Source organism: Crocodylus siamensis, chromosome 1 (genome assembly GCF_052110815.1).
Source record: "Crocodylus siamensis isolate JL-2025a chromosome 1, ASM5211081v1, whole genome shotgun sequence".
NCBI lineage: Eukaryota > Metazoa > Chordata > Crocodylia > Crocodylidae > Crocodylus > Crocodylus siamensis.
In genome coordinates, this window is record NC_143395.1 from 220468495 (window position 1) to 220489294 (window position 20800).

The window sequence follows — 20800 nt, forward strand, 5'->3', positions numbered from 1 at the left end:
CAGAGCAGGGAGGGCTGGCACGGGATGCTGTGGAGGTGGGGAGAAGGGAAGCACCCAGAAAAAGGGAGTGAGCTTTGCTGCAGCAGATGGAAAGGAGTGCCAACCAGGTTTGGGAAAAGCTGGCCCACAGTGTAGACCTTAATAATTGCATCTCTGCAAGTAACTTTACAAGGGCTAATTTCATTCCCTGATAACTTAAGTGTTGAAACAGATCTAAAATTTACTCTGCCTCTTTACTGCATCTATTTAGTTGGGTTTGACTCTGTCTCAAATACTTGCAGATAAAAGTAGACAGGAAGTTCACATACGTTTTTGTGAACATGTGTTTTCAGAGTCTGTACCAAAAAACATCTAAATCAGTAAATGAAATGGAGGAAAAATCTTGTCTCCATCACAAACTTGATGTGCCATGATATATAAAAGCTAGCTTTGCTGAGGGAAAAGATGTGGGAAAGTAGATCAGAAAAGTATAGTAGGAAAATGCTCAAAGGAAGTACAGCTTTTCTAACTCAGCTGTTTTCTGACCTGATTAATTTTTGGAACTCCAAAAAAAACCCAATAGTTTTTACAGCTTGTGAAACTGAAGGTTTTAAAAAAAAATTCCCCATGCCAAAGCAGCAAAAAACATCAAAATCTTTGTAATGAAAATGTACTGAAAATCTAGTGAAATGTCACTGGTTCAATTGCAACCATTTTTAAGTAATTAACTGATTGGTGGAAGGTGTCATTTGAAACCAGAAAATCAGAATTTTGTTCAGAAAGTATCCAACTGAAGTGTCCCAATGGTTTTAAACTTGATTTTCAAAATTTGTTCATGCTGCAAAATTTTTCAAAACTGCCCCTTCCTGTGAAAAAAATCATTTTTGTCTAATCATCATTTTCTGACCCAAGAAGAAGACTTTTCTCAAAACAGTTTTATTCATCATGAAATGGCTGATTCTATTCTAGTGCATAAGGGTGGGGGGAAGGGGATGTCCACTCTCAGGGCTCCTATACACACACAGGGCACCAGCCACAACGTTTGGGAAATCTAGCACCATGGAGTAGACTCAATTAATCTGGAACATGGAATTAAACATGCTCCAGCAGACTGTAGCATCACGTGCATCAGTATCCCTGCACTGAAAAATGGGAGTGGGGCACGTTGAACTAAAGTTTGTTTGATGAGCCTTAGTTCAAAGCATCCACCACCATTTTTCACCATGGGGAATGCTGATAACGTGACACTTGGACGCTTTTAATTAATGTGGCTCACTAATTAAAGCACCCCCCCATCCTCCTCTGCCTCCTGGAGCACGTGTAATAATGCCCTCTGTGTCCATCCTCTCCGTGTGCCAAACCCAGAAGTATGGTGACGAAACCAGTTCAAGGGCATCCTCTGTGGTTAGGGTTAGCTCATGCAAGCATGAGTATGTGGGTAAGGGCACGCTTAAGTGAAAGAGCCTCTGTAAGTGATGGAGCACTATGTGGACATATCCAAACAGGCATGTCTTTCTGTATCTGATGTCTTAATAACTTCTCAGCCTACTTACGTGCTTTAGAGCATGTGTTCTTCGCAACTTGGAAGACACAACAGCTTTTGTTTATGAATCAGGGGGATAGTATTCTCTAAAGATTTTTCTGTCTGTTTTACAGTGTATAGTGGGGCAGGCAAAAAATGGCCTGCCAGGCGATTCCATGTGGCCCGTGGGGCCCCTCCATAAGCCAAAAGAATTATCATGACCTCTGGCCCTCGGCTGCCCCTCTACAAGCCGGTGCAACCATGCAGGAGGCACAGCACCAGTTGTTAAGCAAGCAAACCCACCCCAGCCTGGCCTGACCAGCCCCCAGCCCCAGGATAGGGGGCACTGGAGACCAGAAGCTTCTGCCTGGCAGAGGCTTTTGCCTGGTGACCCCGTGGCTACTTCATAGCCCTCCCCCCCTGCCTGAGTGGAAATTCAGTTAAGGGTCCCATCAGGCCAGGGGCCAGGGACTCCTATTGAGGGAAGAGGGGCTGGGAGCACAGACGGCTGCAGCTATGGGGTTGGGCCAGGCTGGCCCCACACAGTGCTGCCACATGTGGCCAGGGACTTGGATGGGAGCACAGGACCTGTGCACTATGGGTTGAGTTAGCCCTGCACACTGCCACTGTGTGCAGCCAGGCAGGAGCTCTGCACTGTGAGGCCAAGCAGTGCTGGCCCTGCGCAGTGCCTCCACATGGAGCCAGGGGTGAAGGCAGGAGTGAAGGAGCTACATGCTATGGGGTTGGGTGGGGCTGATCCCACTTGCTGCCACCACGTGTGGCTCGGTACACAGGTGGGAGCTTGAAACTGCCTGTTATGGGGCCAGGTGGGGCTGGCCCACATGCTGCTTTTACATGGGGGCAGGGACTGGGGTGGGAGCACAGGGAGCTGTGCACTATGGGGTTGCATGGGGCTGGCTCCACTTGCTGCCACCACACGTGGCTCTGAGGACTTGCACACTCTGGAGACTCCGAGGACCACCTCCCACACCCTCCCATCCCCCACCATACCCCCGCACCCCCTGCCCCAACCACACACCCCACACGTACACATATACCTACACCCTCCCTCACACACACCCTTACACCCTCCCACATCCCAACCACATACCCCACAACCTCCCACACCCTTGCCCCCCACACATACACATGCTCCCTACCCTCCCCCACACACACACCCATACACTCCACCTATGGCACCACACACATACCCATTCTCCAACCACATACCCCCCCAACCACACCCCCCACATACACTGTCTTACCCCCCACACACATGCAGTATACAAAAGTAAGGCTGTATTTTGAGCTATTATGCAATGGCTGCTGTATACACTACATCAACACACATAAATCAAGACAAATTTTTTTTTTAATAAAATTAAAATGTTATAGCCATGTTAGATTTTTTTGCATATGATTTGTTACTTTTCCTAGTTCCAAGATAGTAACCCCTGCCCCTCCCAAAAAGAGTACTTCTGGGGCAAGAGAGAGGGGGGCGGGACTTCAGGTGGCAAATGTCAGGGGTTAGGGGCAGGACATCCAGTCCCAAGATGGTGCTCAGGGGACAGAGATCTGGGGAGGGCACCTGTCAAGGGGTGGAGCTATCCTTGAGGCCCTTAACAGTTCACCAAAATGTATAAAGAGGCCCTCCAGCCAAAGTAATTTCTCATCCTGAAGTATCCTGAAACTTCTGTCCATGATGCAGCCGCTGGCTTGCAGGTGCTTTCCACCCCTCACTCCTGTGTAGATAAAAGCTGATTTGGAACAGTGATTCTCAACAGAGTACCTTGGCACCCTGGGGTGCCTTCAGATCCTTTCAAGGGTGCTGCAGAGTGCAGCAAAAACAGTAGCACTTTTAGGTGTGTAAATATGATCCACAAAATAAACTCAGAGATTTCAAATAGGAATCCAGAGTGTTAAAAACATTCTGACCTGTTGTAATTGTTCTGAATTCTCTGCAACAGAAGAATTGCTCTAATATTTTTCTGTTGCCAAAAAATCAATGAAAACTAAGAGCTGACATTTTCCAAGGTGCTGCAAGTCTATTGGGAGGTGCTTTAAATCTATGGAGAGGTGCCTTGGACCTAAAAAGCCTGAGAACCACAGATTCAGGGATGTGTTCTAATTCAGTGGTTCTCAAACTTTTTTTTTCATGGACCACTTGAAAATTGCTGAGGGTCTTGGTGGACCACTTAATAAACTTTTTTTTGTTCTGCAAATCAGAGCACACAAGTCATATTTTAATATCAGTAGTTTTACAATTACAGATATTCTCGATTGTTCTGCAAGTGTTTTGTGGAGCACCTGAATGGAGCTTGCGGACCACAGTTTGAGAACCTCTGTTCTAATTCATTCTAATCATGAACATGGCAGTTGTATTGGTCTAGTATATGCTGTATCTCTTTTTGAAATACTGAGTTCAACAAGCTGATTTTTATATTCCTTTCAGATTCAGAATATGGGTCTGGAGAATTCAGTTAGATCTGTAGTGGTCACAGAATTTCTGTTCTGCTTTGTAATATGAAGACAGTTCATTTTAACTTTAAATTGATGGGAGCTGATCACAATATTTCAGTACTTGTTGTATTAAACATAGATGTGATCTCATTGACAATTACTGGTACAACCTCTTCATAATCTTTATTAGATTTTCACTATTTTGTGTCCTGGAATGATTTCATCATTCCCCTTTGCATGCTTTAGTAATACTAGTTTTACTCAGTCAGTGGAAGTGTCTCCCAGTGCATTTATGCCAGCTTAAAGTTACTGCACAGTAAGTGGGAATAGGCCAGCGTCTACACATGCAGACATTAAGGCACATTAATGCTGTGTTTGGACTGACTTGGGACTAAAGTTAGTCCCAAGGCAGTTGACACACAGTGTTACTGCACAGTAAGTCATCTATGTGTGAACTAATTGGGTGTAAATTTGATACCTGCATAATGCATTGTGCAGTAAATATGGCAATTTATGCTGACTTCAGCATAAATTTGATACCTCCATCATGGCACCTGCAGGTATCAAATTTATGCTCAAGTCAGCATAAATTGTCATATTTACTGCACAATGCAGGTGTGCACATGTAGACATGCGCCTGTAATGTGCAGTAATTTTGGTTATTGTGTAGTAAATATGCATGTGTAGATGCGCCCAGTATTTTGGGCTTTGGTCCTTTTAAATTTGGTTTCAGCTTTGCACATAGGTATTCACAATGTTCTACTCTAAATGCTGTGAAGCAACCTAAATATTTTTAGTAGGGCTGGAGGGTTGTTATTGCTGTGATAGTCCAGGAAATATTTATAAGAGGAAAGGATTTTTTGGGTGGTATGTTTAATTGGACCAACTGTGTAGTTGGGAGACATGTTAGATAAGCTTTTGGGCACAGTGCCTTTTCCTCAGGGCATTAGCATCTAGCATCCACCTCATTTCTGATGGAAAAAAGGAGAGAGTCTAGAAGCACTTTACCAGTATGTAGGTATTGATACACTGTGTCAGCAAGTACTGGTGCCAGAGATGCAGCTAGACTAACAAAGTTGGATTTTGTAAAGCTCAAATAAAATAACATTTTTTCTGCAAGCAGTTTTGAAGGTATTATGTGTGCACTAGGGGCTTTTGTTGATGAAGTTGTGTCATTTGGGCCCCACCTACATGTTACATTTAAGGCGTGATTAACCAGTTAATCGTGCCTTAGTGGTCACCTGGCCATAAATTCAATCAATTAATAGTATGATAAAAAAAGGAATAAACTACAGTTATTCCACAAAATATGTGTAATAACTTTGTAGCTGCTTCCTATCATGCCATTATTTGAACCCCATCTGTGGCTAAGAGCCCCGTCAGCTGATTGGAGCTCCCAGCTGGGGGGGCCCATGTGCACCTCCAAGCCTGGGAGCTCCCAGCCACAGGGGCCTGCACGATGGGATCTAATGCATGATCCATACAATCATGCCTCCTGCCGTGCACATGTGTGTTCCCATCATACTTTTATTTGTATGTGTAGAGGAGCTTTCAGGTGTTACACCCCGATCAACACAATTATGCCAGTAGAAGTCTGTGGTTCAGGCATAGCCTAACAGGCCTTTTCAGGTATCTTGTGTTGTATAACCCTAGTATCTCAGACCCCCTTGCTTACTAACAGATGACTCACTAGCATTACATAACTTTGACTCTTTCCTGTACAGAGTGGCAGATGTTCTTCAGACCATTTATACCACAGAATTCTTTGTGCCTTGGAGTGTATACTTCTTAGCCTGTTAACTACCTAAATTACCAAGTTCTCAGTGACCACTGTGAATTTGTAAGCACCTCATTACCTCAGCTTTTAACCTGTAAGATTCCTGACATTTCATGTGGCATACCTGGCCTCCTATCTAATATAACACCCTATTTTTAAACCAAAAAACAATAAAGCTAGTTTTAGATAATCTGTTTCAGCTGTCACATTTGATATTGTACTGTGATGCAACATCATGGAGTATGTGACAAAATTAAGCCACAAGGGATGCAGACAGTAGCTCCTGCACTATTTGACATCTGTGAGACATCACATCAGATATATTATATCATGAATTGTAACTCTTGCACAGAAGTCACAGAAAGGGACCCAAAGAGATCACCAGGATGAATTATACCTAAACCATTTCTGCCAAAGGTCTGTCTAACCCGTTCTTAAAACTTCCAGTGAAAGAAATTCCACAACCTCTGTAGAACATAGTTTCCAGTGCTTAACTATCCTTACAGTTAAAAAGGTGTTCTTAAAGTCTAAACTAAATCTTCTATGCTGCAATGCCAATTACTTCTTGTCTTACTCCATTACTTCTTGTCTTATCCCTATTTGGAAGACGATTACTATTTTTTAGGAATCTTTTACATATTTGAAGACAGTTATCACATCCCTATCTCAGTTTTATCTTCTCTAGAGTAAACAAATGCAATTTTTTCAGTTTTTTCTCTTCTGCACTTTCTCCAACTGGTCAACATCTTCCTTGAAGTGTGATGTTCAAAACAGGAAATAGTGCTCCAGTTGGGATCATAGAATCATACAAAGTGAGGGTTGGAAGGGACCTCAGAAGGTCATCTAGTCCAACGCCCTGCTCAAAGCAGGACTAGCCCCAACTAGATCATCCCAGCCAGAGCTTTGTCTACCCAAGAGCTTGAAAACCTCCAAGGATGTAGATTCCACCACCTCGCTGGCTAACCTGTTCCAGTGTTTTACTACCCTCCTAGTGAGAAAATTCTTCCTAATATCTAACCTAAACTTTTCTTGCTACAACTTGAGACCATTGCTCCTTATTCTGTTATCTGCCACCACCACTGAGAATAGTCCAGCTCCATCCTTTTTTGAACCTCCCTTCAGGTAGCTGAAGGCTGCTATTAAATCCCCTCTCAGTCTCCTCTTCTTTAAACTAAGTAAGTCCAGTTCCCTCAGTCTTTCCTCATAAGTCATGTCCCCCAGTCCCCTCACCATTTTTGTTGCCCTCAGCTGAACTCTCCAATTTGTCCACATTCTTTCTCTAGTGCGGGGCCCAAAACTGAGTACAGTACTCCAGATGTGTCCTCACCAGTGCAGACTAGAGGGAAATAATCACTTCCCTTGACCTACTGGCAGCACACCTACCAATGCATTTCAGTATGACATTAGCCTTCTTTGCAACAAGGGCACACTGTTGGTTCATATTCAGCTTATTGTCCACTGTGACCCCCAGGTCCTTTTCTGCAGAGCTGCTGCCCAGCCAGTCAGCCCCCAGCCTAGGGATTGTACATGGGATTGTTCCATCCCAAGTGCAAGACTTTGCATTTGTCTTTGTTGAACCTTATAAGATTCTTTTTGGCCCAATCCTCCAATTTGTTTAGGTCACTCTGAATCCTAGACCTACCCTCCAGCGTATCTACTACTCCCCCCAGCTTGGTGTCATATGCAGACTTGCTGCGGGTGCACTCTGTGCCATTTTCCAGGTTGTTGATGAAGACATTGAACAAAACTGGCCCCAAGATCAACCCCTGGGGCACTCCACTTGATACTGGCTGCCAACTAGACATTGAGCTATTGATTACTACTCTCTGAGCCTGATGCTCCAGCCAGTTTTCTATCCACTGTCCATTCTTCCAGCCCATACTTCCTTAGCTTGCCTGCGAGAATGTTGTGGGAGACCTTATCAAAAGCTTTGCTAAAATCAAGGTAAACCACATCCACCAGTCTCCCTGCATGCACAGAGCCAGTCACCTCATCAGAGAATGCAGTCAGGTTGGTAAGGCATCTTTTGTCCCTAGTGAATCTATGCAGACTGTTCCTAATCACCTTTTTCTCCTCCAAGTGCTTAGAAATGGATTCCTCATACCAGTACTCAGAAGAATAGAAGAGTTACTTCACATATCTTACTTGCAACAGTCATGTTTATGCAGCCTAATATGCTAATTTTTTTTTCTGAAGCAGTGTTGTATTGTTGACTCACCATGTCTAGCTTGTGATCCATTATAAATCCCAGATCCTTTTATTACAGAACTGCTGCCCAGGAGTGCTGTGCAAAGCTTTGGTCCCTGATTCAATTCGGCAGAGATTCGGCTCAATTCAGTGGCTGAATCTCCAAATCTGAATTGAATCAGAGGACCCTTTAATCTTTCTGAATCAAATTGGAACCCTCTGAATCGATTCAGAGAGATTCAGAAATTCGGATATAGAGACAACTTTAAATGTTTTTTCTACATACCTCTAGATAGCAGGTGGCTTGTGAGTGCTGCGGTGCTGGGGTGCATGGAGCGTCCCACAGAAGCATGGGGAGCTCCCCAGTGTGCTCTACAGCAGACCTGGAAGTGGGCCATAAGTACTTCCAGTCCACTCCCAGGTGTGCTGGGGAACATGCTGGGCCCCCTTCTCCCCTCCCCCCCATGCCACCCTGGCTCAGCAACTGGTGCCTCCTGAGTCTGGGGAGGCATCTGGGGTCCCCTTGTGACCGATTGCTGAGCTGGAGAGGCACGGGGGGCCCCCCCATGCGCTCCCCAGCAGACCTGGAAGTAGACCAGAAGTACTTCCGGTCCACTTCTGGGTTCACACCAAGCATGTGGAGGGCACCCCCCCCACACCCTTGTGGGATGCTCTATGCACCCCAGCATTGCAGTGTTCACAAGCTGTGCCTGTTACCTCAAGCTATGTAGAAAAAGCATTTAGAGCTGTGTCTATGGCCGAATTGCTGATTCTTTGAATCAGCATCAAATCTTCAGATTTGGATTTGGCCAAATCAAATCAGGGACAGTGATCTGAATCAACAAATCGAATCACTGTCCCTGATTAGGGCTGAATCTGAATCCAATTAATGATTGACCTGTATTGTAATGGTTAGGGGGTGTGCTAGGAAGTGGGAGATAGCCAGGAAGTGGGAGATAGCCAGGTTTGAATCCCCTCTGGGTAAAAACTTTCAGCTTCCCAAGCAAGTGCCCTAGCCACTAAGCTAAGGGATAAAAGAAGGATGTTCACAAAGCCCTTCTCTGTTCCTGAGGCCAAGTCTGGTAATCATGTGTTTTGGCTGATTCCATTTTCAGATGTCTTGGTCCACTATATGTCCACAAGGGTCACTGTTGCGCATGCAGTTGCATATTTACAGATAGTCGTCCATGCGCATAGGGCTGTGCATCCAGAGATGGAATTCCTCTGAGTGCGTAAGTGCAAAAAATGTGTGGTGTAGATGATCAAAAAATGGCTACTTAGACAACCAAGAAAGAATAGACTGTCTCCCTAGTTGCACACATGATTGTTTTACAAGGCAACCCCTGAACCTTTATTCCTTTCCTGTCTTTCCTGAACAGGCTGTAACTTCCTATGTCAGTATTTCAATCACAGGAATTATCAAGTCTCTCTGATGCCAATTAAGTCACAATTTTGATTATATACTGTGAGACATCCAAGTCCTCCTGTTTATATTGCTCATACTTTTTGCATTAGTAAAGAGGCATCTGATAGGATCACCAGACTGACTCACTATTTTCATTCTTGTCTGTCCTGTGACTAATTAGCCATGTGCCTCACACTGATTTTAGGGTTTTCTTTGTCCAGCTTATCATAGTCTGTATTTCTTCTTAATTTATGTCACTAGTCCTCATCAAACCATTTTAAAGTCCTCTTTATCAAGTTACCAAGCCTGTGAGTGAAGTTGTTCTTCCCTTTATTGGCTACATGGATCTCATCTCTATTCAGTAGTCCACTTTCTGTGAAGATCTTGGGGAAGATGGAAGGATGCTGTTGTGAGCTAGAGAGGCACAACACATGCACAAATACTCTTCTGCCTCCTCCGAGAGTGTTCGCTGTCTTTTCTAAAATCAGGTTTCAAAAATTAAACAGCTGCTGTTTTGTGGCCTTTGAAAAATTGGATTAGATTGGAAAAGAATAGCATTAAAGCATAAATGTGGAATTTTTTTAGGAATGCCTCACTAACCTCCTCCATTGCTTAAATATTTTTGACCAATTTAATTCCCAAAGGGAGTTGCTGTACTTCCTAAAACCAGAGTATCTGATTTATGTTCTGCACAAGAAGCAGCTTTATATAGAAGGGATGGGATTTTAAGAGACTGAAGGGAATTAGGTGCCTAATTCACATTGCATTTCCTTGCAATTTGAGCATCTTAGTTGTGTAGCCACCTGAATACAAATTGAGACAAACAGGCATTTTATCTGAAATGTAGAAGACAATCTGTTAAAATCTGGCATATCAAATCATATCACAGGTGTAGAGAATTTCATCTATAAAATTCTTGCAGTAAGGAGATTACAAATACTGTTTACATTTCTATTAAATTTGATTCTTTTCTCTCCCTTTGGTTCCTTGGCACCTCCTAGGTTCCCTTTGGAGATAATTAGGTGTGCACCAAACCCTTCACAAAAGCTGAATTTTGATGAGCGAGAGCAGCGAGATGAGGATATAGCTGTTGCTGAGGTTGAACAGTCAGCCTGTGTCCTTGAACAAAGACCAAGTCCCAAAGGACTTTCTACTGACATCTATAAATAGTTCAGGCACATTTGGGCAACTTCCCTAACTATAATGTTGAACAAATCTTTCAGATCAGGCCAATTATCTCTGGTTTTTAACTCAGTTAATACTTACGCATTGCAAGCTACCATAAGGACCATGAATATTGTGCTTCCTATGGAGCCATTTCCTGATGCAGTACAGTTCTAAATTCCTTTAAAAAACGCAGTTAAACTCAATCATTCTTTCCTCTTTTATTCATCAGGACTAAATTGGTTTCATATGAACCAGGCATGACTCATACTTTAAAATATTCCTGATAATAATATACATGCTGTTTTATCTAATATCACACCAGTGGTGGTTTCATCGTGTCACAAAAAAGCCTTTAACTGTACAGAATGGTGCTGTCATTTTACTGCTCTTGATACCATAGGTTACAGACCTACTTGGGTCAAAATGATGTGCTTTGTATCAATAGCTGGAATTCATATCCATTAATTACAGCTAACAGGTTTTAGCTTAAACAGTGGTAGGAGAAAGGGCTGTTTCTTATTCTTAACTAGCCCTTGTTTCATCTAATGAGAAAATCAAAGGTAGTTGAATGGACCATATCTGTCCCTATATTGCACTTCACAACAATGATTATTTCATATTTATAAACAGCTTTGATAGATCATTTCCTGATGCAGGTATCTTAAAAGAGTAACAATTTTTGGCTCATTTCTGTTTTTTTAAAACACATAATAATAAAACAGACATTCCCAGTGAAGTGAAAATTGTCATACACAGATGGATTCTACCCTTTATGAAGAGGATGGAGGATTTAGCATATTCCAAAGGGCTGATACAGAACTAGGGTGTGTGGTGAAGGGTCAGAAGAGATGCACTATCTCAGCTGCCCAGGGACTCCATCAAAAAAGTTAATGATGGTAGATGTGGCATTCTGTTCCCTCTCTGCACCCCTAGGAAGGCACTGGGGGTGGCAGTAGGCAATGAAACTCTCCTGGACTCTGTAACAAGGAGCCTAGGGCTCCTGTTACTTTAAGGATGAAAGAGCAGCTGGGAGAGCCTCAGGAGGAGAAGGCTGCTCATTATGAGTTGCCAGCGAACAGGTCCCCAGGGATTTACCTGCTGTGAGTACTTGCAGCTTGCTGTGCAGTAGTAAATAAGCTAGAGCCTGCATGAAGGACAAGCTACTACTGCAGCAGTAAGCTATCCTGGAGTTAAGCCAGTAAGCCAAATCAGGAAGCACCTGTAGCCAGCCCAGGGAATCACCTGACCAGAAGAGGGCAGGGTCTGGGAGGCATATAGACCCCGGCCAGAAGCAGGGAAGGCAGTATGGCCCTTGAGGCCAAAGAGAAAAAAATCCTTTTGCAAGATGGCTGTTTCAGGGGGAATGACTGAGACCCTGCCAAACCAGACAGTAACAAACAGGGAGCTGAGGGCTGGTAGAGAACAGGGATCCTGAATGAATGGTGGGTTTTAGTAGCCAGCTAGTAGGTTTAGGTTTAAGTTGAAGACAGGGTGCATATGTTGTGTTTGAGTATGAACTGGTGGTTTGGGTTGGAATTACTGGGCATGAGAGGACATTCCAGTAGTGCCTGAGGGATGCATGTTTGTTGTGAGCTTGGCCAGGTGCTGGCGCTTGAGGCCCAGAAACAGTTTAGGTTAAACAGGTTGGTAGCTGAAAGTGAAGCTGAAGCCAGACAGGGTCAGCAGGCCCAGTATTCTGAGCAGGACGGAGAGAGCATCCAGAGCAGGGTGTAGCCATGGCCCTGAGCAGGGTAGAGACAGGGCCCAGGGCAGGACAAGAACCAGGTCCAGGGGCTTGTAGCTCAAGTGTGTGTGGAGCCCAAGAGGAGCAAAAAATAGGGCCGGGGCCCAAAGCCCAAGATGGCCAAGACCAGGGCTGGGGGCCCACACCCTAGATGGATGAGAACCAGGATCAGGGCCCATAGACAGGGGCCTGGGGACCATAACCCAAGAGGGGCAGAGACTGGTGAACTGGAAGGCGCTAAGAGAAGAGGATAGGAGGTCCCAGGGTGCCTGAGAAGCACTGGAAGCTTGAGCCTGCCAGAAGCAGGGTGCAAGCAGCAGTACAGCCCAAGAGGGGTAGAGACTGACAAGGGTGTAGAGGCCTGGTGAGGCATGAAATGAGACTGGGGCCAGACTGCTCACAAAACTGATTGGCAGCACCTATGAGGCATGGGCTTGGTCGTAGGGGAGACTGGAGGCCGTGAATAGCCAATAAGGCAACAGGTGCCCTGGGCCATGTACAGGCCAGGAGAGCCCACATATCAGGAAGGATTGTTGAGAGAAGTGGGGGGATCTGTTGGAAGGAAGATAGACCAAGTCTTGCTCATAAACCTGTGGGCAAGCCTCCCATACTACTATTAAGAATATTGAGGCTACCTTAGAGACAGAGCAAAGCACAAATGGTATAACCACCTGGGGACATCATGGCTGCCCCTGGGGTGCTACAGAGACCCACCAATCTTTGCAGCTCTGACATTTTGGGTTCCAGAGGCAAAATTCTCTAAGTATTGGAGACAACACCCACCCTTCTTCATTACCTGCAGCAGAAAAATTGGAAGGAAAATTAGGGCCTTTATAGTAATTTCTGAGTAAGGCAAATTCTACTCCTCACAATAGAAAGGCTTAGGAACTAATTAGATCATTATAATTGAGCCTGGTGTCACTGCCTGTACTAGGAGTGGGCAAAATGCAGCCTGCAGGCTGGATCTGGCCTGCCAAGTCATTCTTTCTGGCATCCCTCTCCACCCTCCCCCATCCCCTGTGCAAGAGATATTTGCTGCAGCTGCTCCAGCTCCCAAGACTGTAGCTGGCAATGAAGCACAGCAGGGGCTGAGGCATATACCAAGTTCAGTCCCTGCAGGGCTGGGGAGGGACCCATCCCCTAAAACCTTCCCTCCCCCTCCTCTCCCTGTGCCCTGACTCCTGCTTCAGGTGCTGCACTAGGTTCCAGATGCCTTCCACTCCCACTCCCCACCTCAACTTGTGAGTTTGCATGTGGCAACAGTGGAGCAGCAATACTGGCAACGGGAACCCCCAACAGCTGTGAGGGTTAGTACTGCAGCAGTGCTGACCAAGTGGGAACCTCGAGTGTCAGGGAGGTCCAACACCCCTAAGACTTTCACTAATTATTTGAGGGTGATGAGACAAATTGTTAGAGAGGTCACGACCACCTGATAGGTCATGCCTGTGCCTCATGACCTAAGGGGAAGACCTTTTGGGGCCCCAGGGGTGGGCCATGCATCATGAGGGCAGGCCCTGTAGAGTGGCAGTGCTTCCCAGTCAAGGGATGGTCTTTCTGATGCTAGGGATCATGTGATGGGGGCAGGGGATTCTGGGACCAACATAGATTTCATAGACATTAGGGCTGGAAGGGACCTCGGAAGATCATCGAGTCCAGCCCCCTGCCCCAAGGGCAGGAAGTCAGCTGGGGTCAGCAAGATAAGCATCCAAATGTTTCTTGAATGAGTCTAAAGTAGGTGCTTGCACCACTTCTGGAGGGAGCCTATTCCAGGCCTTGGGGGCTTGGACAGTAAAGAAGTTTTTTCTTATGTCCAGCCTAAAATGGTCTGGGAGGAGTTTGTGACCATTGGTCCTTGTCATTCCTTGGGGTGCTCTGGTGAACAGATGTTCCCTCAGATCCTGATGCACAGCCCTGATGTAGACTGCCACCACGTCCCCCCTGAGCCTGCCCTTTTCCCAGGCTGAAGAGCCCCATGGCTCTCAGCCTCTCTTCATAAGGCCTATTCTCCTGCCCTCTGATCATGCACATGGCTCTCCTCTGGACCCTCTTTAGCTTCTCCGCATCCTTCTTGAATTGTGGAGCCCAGAATTGGATGCAGTAGTCCAGCTGCAGCCTCACCAAGGCCAAGTACAGCAGGAGGATGACATCCTGAGATTTACTTGAGAAGCATCTACGGATGTAAGCCAGAGTTTGGTTTGCTTTACCAGCTGTGACATCGCATTGGTGGCTCATGTTCATCTTGTGGTCAGTCATGACCCCCAAACTCTCTTTAGCCCTTGGTGCTGGGAAGCACAGCACTGCCAAGATTATAAGCACACTGAGGGTTTTTTCCCTAAGCTGGAGTACCTTACATTTGTCAGTATTGAAAGTCATCAGGTTTGTATCTGTCCACTTTTTCAGCCTATCTGAGTCACCCTGGATCACCAGTCTATCCTCTGTTATGGACTCTGTACCCCAAAGTTTGGTGTCATTGGCAAACTTGGCCAGTCCACTGCTGACACTAGTATCCACATCGTTGATAAAGATGTTAAAGAGAACATGTCCAAGGACAGAGCCTTGGGGGACACAGAGCACCATGATGATTCGCTTCTGTTGACCACCACTCTCTAAGTCCAGCCTTGGAACCAATTCTCTAGCCATCGGGCTGTGATGTAGCCAAGACCACAGTTGGCCAATTTTTCCAAGAGGAGATTGTGGGACACCAGATCAAAGGCTTTTTAAAAGTCCAGATATTTGACATAAATATCTTCTCCCTTGTCCAGGTGATATGTCACCTGGTCATAGAAGGAGATGAGATTGGTCAGGCAAAACTGACCTGCAACAAACCCGTGCTGGCTGTCCCTCAGGATGTTGCCATCATCCAACTTGTCAAGAATGGACTCTTCGATGATTTTTTCCAGAATCTGACCAGGGATTGAGGTCAAACTGATTGGCCTGTAGTTCCCTGGATCTACTTTCCTCCCTTTCTTGAAGATGGGTGCCATATTGTCCTTCTTCCAATCTTCAGGTACTTCACCTGAGCACCAGGAGTTTTCGAAAATCTTTGCCAGTGGCTGGGCTATGACTCCTGCCAGCTCCTTAAGTACTCTGGGGTGCAGTCTATCAGGACCCACTGACTTGAAGGTGTCCAGCCTCTCAAGGTGTTCCTTTACAAGGTCTACACCAATGCTGGGTATAAATTCACCCTCACCCTGGCCGTCCCGCATCTTGTTAGGCAGGGTAGACCCTTTGGGCTGATGAAAAACTGACGTGAAGTATCCAGTAAGCAAATTAGCTTTTTCCTGTGTGTCAGTTGTGATTTGTCCCATTTGGTTTATCAGGGCTCCAATGTTACCCTTGCTTTTCTTCTGACTCCCCACATATCTAAAAAAGGACTTTTCATTGTCCTTGATATGTATAGCCAGGTGGAGTTCGGTTGCAGCCTTGGCTTTCCTGGTTTGCTCCCTACAGGTATGGACCAGTGCAGAGTAATACTCCTTTGTGGTGATTCCTATCTTCCATCCTTTATGAGCCTCTCTTTTTTGGTGTAGGAGGTCCACGAGTTTCCTGCTGAGCGAAGGGGGTTGCTGTGCCCTTTTGGTACCTTTCCTCCGAGATGGGATGGACATCCCTTGTGCCTCCAGGATCACTCCCTTAAGGAGTGACCACTCCTCTTGGACTCCTCTCCCTGCTGCGTCTTGGTCCCTTAGTGCCTTGACAATAAGCCTCCTGAGCTTATCAAAGTCAGCTTTCCTAAAGTCTAGGACTTCTGCATTGCTGACTGACTTGCCAGTTTTGCAACAGATAGTAAAAGTAATTAGCTCGTGGTCGCTGTCTCCCAGCTTTCCCGTGATCTTTAAGTTGCTCACTAGATCATCCCCTTTAGCCAGTACCAGGTCCAGCAGCACTTTACGTCTTGTGGGTCCATAGACTTCTTGGGTCAGGTAGAATTCGTCCACACATGCGAGGAAGCTTTGCGACTGTTTGGATTCAGCCGAGTGCTCTTTCCACAAGATGTCTGGGTAGTTGAAGTCTCCCATGACAAGCATGCACTGAGAGCATGTAGCCTCAGCCAGTTACCTGGAGAATTCCTGGTCAATCTCTTGTTCCTGGTTAGAAGGTCTATAATAGACTCCTACCATTGTGTCCCCTGTACCACATTCCCCACATATTTTAACTCAGAGGGTTTCAAGTTGCCCTCCCTGGGTGCTAATGTCAGGTTGCAGGGATGTGTAGCTATCCTTAACATAGAGAGCTACACCCCCACCCCTTTTATCTGCACGATCTCTCCTATACAAGGTATAGCCGTCTATACCTGTGGCCCAGTCATAGGAGGAGTCCCACCAGGTATCTGTTATCCCTATGAGATCATAGTCTTTCTTGTTTAGTAGGAGGACCAGTTCCTCCTGCTTGTTCCCCAAGCTTCTGGCACTGGTGTACAGACACACAAGCGTCCCATTGGGAGCCCTAGGCTTCCTCACATTCCCCAGAGGACACTGTTCCAGGACTGGGATAGGAGTGGAATCCCTTGAGTGCTCTAGCCTGTTGGTTTTGTAGATATTGCTGGCGGGCTTGCTTTGGTGGTTGTCCACCCATCCCCCGGTGGGCTTAGTTTAAAGTCTGGTCAAGCAGGTCAGCCATTCTGGCTGAGAAAAGCTTCCTCCCTGGTGAAGTGAGGTGGAGGCCATCTCTGTACCCCTCTGTACCCCTGTACCCCTGCATGCCTACCTCTGCCTGCAGCAGCACTGCTGACTTGGAGGCTGGGAGTGGGCGCACTTGCCTATCCTGAACTCTCATTGCCTTGTCTGCCTGCAAAAGGAAGCAGTTTGATTCAAATACAGAAGACAGGGGAGAAGGCAAAGGAATAGACTGGGACAATGGGTCTTGTGAAATGGGAGCTGGAAGGGGAAGAGAAAAACTGCTACTAGATGCTGGTTTGGGGAAATTTGGGAGTGGTTGGGCAAGGAAACTGCAACTGGGCATTGGGGAAAAAGATTGGGAGCCACAAGAGGAAAGGTAGACTGGGACTGGTTAGGGAGAGAATTGAACTGAGGCCTGGGAGAGAGCGGAGAGGCTAGGATTGACTGGCTTAGGCCAGTGGTTCTCAAAATCGTTAGACTTGAGAGTCCCCTCAGAAAATGCCGGCTCATAGCTTTCACTCAGTTTTTGACTACAGAAAAATAATAGAGCAATTCTTCTGCTTTGAAGAACTCCAGGACTTCACAACACATCAGAATTTTTTGACCGATGTGTCAAAAAAAAAATTTGAATTCCCAGGGCTTAACGTGTGTACGTGTTTGCACACCTAGCAGTGCTAATATTATGCAGCATCCTGCAACACCCTTGACAGGATTTCATGGCACCCTGGTTGAGAATCCCTGGCTTAGAAAGTCTTTCTGTGGGAAAATAATATATGATCCTCTATGGCAAGACTGTCATTAGGCACATGTACAAATAAGCCAAATTAAGTTTTCATTGGGAGCCTTAATGTATCCATTTACTAACTTTTGGGTGTTTGATTTTGCAATCTTAAAAATGTTCTCATAGGAAAGTTTTGTATATACAAAATCATTTTATCCTGGTATAAAGTTTATCCTTTTTCAGGACTATTAAAAGAAGAGGAATTTGAAGTTTCTGTATAATGTCTAAAAGTCTAATTGTATTATTTGAATAATCAAAACCTTAAAAAGTCCAGTTCTGACTTTAGTTATGTGTATGAGATTGACATTGTTATGATTTGTGATTATCGTACGTTGCCAAATTCTGAATTTGTATTTTGTTCATTATATGATATTTATATAAGTTATGACATAAATTGTGTACCTGGCACTAAATGTGAATGATCTACAGACAAATACTTATTCAGTGGAAAAAAAATTAGAATGGTTTGAAATAGCAAGTAAGTTTAAAATGCTGTGATTTGTTTACTCACAAACAGGGCAAAGGCATTTCACAATTTAGGGAAGGAAGTGGAATTCGGCTTGTAAATTATTCATTGTGAACTACTCATTCAGCTCTGATGTTCGCATTTAAGATTCAGTTACAACAAATGCCAATTCCAATTTTATTTAACATTGCGTTCTCTCACACTTGAGTACTCCTTTCACAATAGCTTAAAGGATGTTTATTTAAGTTCAGATCCTTGCATCGTGAGGCAGATATTGCATTCAGTAATGTTCCTGTTACATGAAGTATGAGGTGAAGAAGGAGTTTATGCGTTGTGTTATATATGAGCTATTGCCGAGTAAAATAAACTTATATGATAGAAACATAATATACCATTTGAAGAAATGGTGGCCTGTTCCAAATGTCGTCAAATAATGGCAGGTAGCTGTTAGCCTCATTTGCACATGTGTATCTGCTCCTGGGATATCTACCTGTAATCATTTGTAACCCCAGTGAACTCTGCCTAGTATAATTATAATATTATTAATATTATATTATAATTTTAATCCTTAGTTATTTTTGGGAACAAAAAAGCAGGCTGGTTTTCCAAATCATGCTCTGCATAGTAGAAGTCACAACACTCACTGACACTCACTGTAAGCATTACCACTCATATCTCCATGAACTCTCTGTCTGCATAGATCAAGAAACTACTCAGGGACTCAGACTCTCCAGCATACACAGCTAATATCCACAGTAATATTTGATCTAGAAATAGTGGGTCTGATTCTCTTCTTGGATTTCAGTCAAGTCAGTAGAGTTACACCAGAGAAAAAATGATGCACAGGAAGAGTCAGTCAGGCCTGACTGGCTGACACTTTGGTTGTTTGCCCCCTTTTATATGTAGAAAATATTCACTCTTTTAAGGAAACAGTGGGTGCGTCTACACATTCATTAATGTGCAGTGGCTACTACGCATTAAATATAGTACTTGCAAAAGAAAGTACTAAATAAATGTGCAGTAGGCTGCCCTACTGCGCATTAGTGCAATTGCTTTCTTCGTGAAGGTTAATGCGCAGGAGAGCAATACTACTATGCATTAGCCTAATAGCATGGGTTTTGCCGTGACGCTGTAATGTGTAGTCAGTCAGTCTACTGTGCATTAAGCATCTCATGTGGACACACTCAGTGAGTGGTTCCTCTGATGTACTTGCAGAACAAATGCTTCTTTCTGTGGGAGGATTCATCTTCAGTCATTCCTAAGCATCAGCCTTTTCATCTCCCCTACATTTTAAAGGCAAGAACTGATGCTCTTCTTTGAACCTTTCTATTTTTACAACAGACCATGTGAATGGGCACTGTACGAGCCCAACCTCCCAGACTTGTGGGTCAGGAAAACGACTCTCCAGTGCAGATGTCTCGAAGGCCAATCGCCGAGGACCAGGGAGGCCCCCATTCAGAAAAGCCCAGTCTGCAGCCTGCATGGAGATTTCTTTACCAGTCACAGCTGAAGGTGGGTGCCAGTGAGCATTCTCATTAGGTATGTGTTTGTTTCCCTTTTGCACAAGATGTGAAAGCAAAGGAGTTCCACGCCACTTAACATGGTCCCTGTCTTAGTCACTGCTCCCAACTGCTGTCTTCATTTGATTGTTTAGAATTAGAGTGATCCCTGTGTCTTAGTGTTGTTACTAACCAGCCTGCTGCTGAGTTCTGTGCTAGCTAGGATTGTGGTACACTAAACTCCTGCCTTCCTTATGCCCCTGGATGCTTTGCTCCAGGAAAGCAATTCCTTGTGGGAGCTTATGTACAATAATTTGGATAACGAGACATCAGTGGCTTAACGTTGCCTGTCCCTATTTATGAGCAGAGAGATGTAGTTAGCCATATTAGTCTTCAGTCAAGCAGAAGGCTGGGCAGATTTGCACCTTGATAGACTAAATTAGAGAGAGAGATAGCAGAAGCTTTCATGAGCTGGAGCTTACGTCATCAGATGGTATGGAAGGATGTGCACAGAGCAGTGTATAGAATGAAGAGAGTGATCTGAATGCAAAAAATAGGAAGGGAGAGGAAGATGGGGAAGGAAAGTGGGGAGGAGGGCAGTGCTGGAAGAGGCATACAAGCAAAGAAGCCATAGGAACAAAGAGCTCACAAAAGCTAATCCAGGTAATGGGATAAAAATCCATAGTCCCTGTTTAGACTATAATTAACACAATCCACAATCTGTGGATGATTTCTTGTTCCATAATTTCCAGTTCAAATCAGTCTTTAAAAGTTTGCTGCCTAAGAACAGCTACCCTGTGGTCAGCAATGGAGTGACCAGGGAGGTTCAAGTGCCACAAGCCTTTTTGTCTTTCCGGAGCTGACATCAGATTAGTTTTCATTCATTCTTTCTACCTTCCTATCTTTTATATTCAAATTACTCTCTCCATTCTATATACTGCTCTGTGCATGTCTTTTGACAGCGTCCTATGAATCTACTCTGCCTTGTGCCTGTTTATTCAGAATCAATGCCCCAGCAATTCCCTTCCTTTTTGCCCCTGCTACCATGGCTTGCAAGGGGATCCTTGTAAGGTAGCCCATCCACATCTTCAAGAGTTCCTGCATCAAGGGGATCTTTCCCAGCTGGACTCAGATCTTGTAAGGCTCATTTATGTGTGTTACTCCAGTCCTTTTACTCATTATATAGGAAAGAGA

The 20800-nt window shown here is 44.9% G+C and overlaps 2 protein-coding genes across 6 annotated transcripts in view; one reads left to right on the forward strand and one right to left on the reverse strand.

The window, feature by feature from the left end:
• STXBP5L (syntaxin binding protein 5L) overlaps window positions 1-20800 on the forward strand; it is a 389375-nt gene that overhangs the window by 335664 nt on the left and 32911 nt on the right. For all 5 annotated transcript variants that reach the window (XM_090057223.1, XM_090057239.1, XM_090057229.1 and 2 more), the window contains one exon: window positions 19449-19619. In XM_090057223.1, coding sequence (XP_089913349.1) covers window positions 19449-19619 — 171 coding nt within the window. The remainder of the gene's footprint in view (window positions 1-19448; window positions 19620-20800) is intronic.
• On the reverse strand, window positions 9588-16816 carry LOC149874171 (uncharacterized). The gene is made up of 3 exons (XM_090031330.1): window positions 16702-16816; window positions 15258-16238; window positions 9588-9808 (listed from the first exon to the last, which is right to left on the reverse strand). Exons 1-3 carry the CDS (start codon window positions 16814-16816, stop codon window positions 9588-9590), a joined length of 1317 nt encoding a protein of 438 aa, XP_089887456.1.

Coding starts and splice junctions, on each gene's coding strand:
- LOC149874171 (XM_090031330.1), bottom strand. CDS start 16,816: ATGGGTGGACAACCACCAAAGCAAGCCCGCCAGCAATATCTACAAAAC. Junction 16,239..16,701: donor AACAGTGTCCTCTGGGGAAT/GTGAGGAAGCCT, acceptor TCAACTACCCAG/ACATCTTGTGGAAAGAGCAC. Junction 9,809..15,257: donor CGAAAACTCCTGGTGCTCAG/GTGAAGTACCTG, acceptor ACCTGATTTTAG/AAAAGACAGCGAACACTCTC.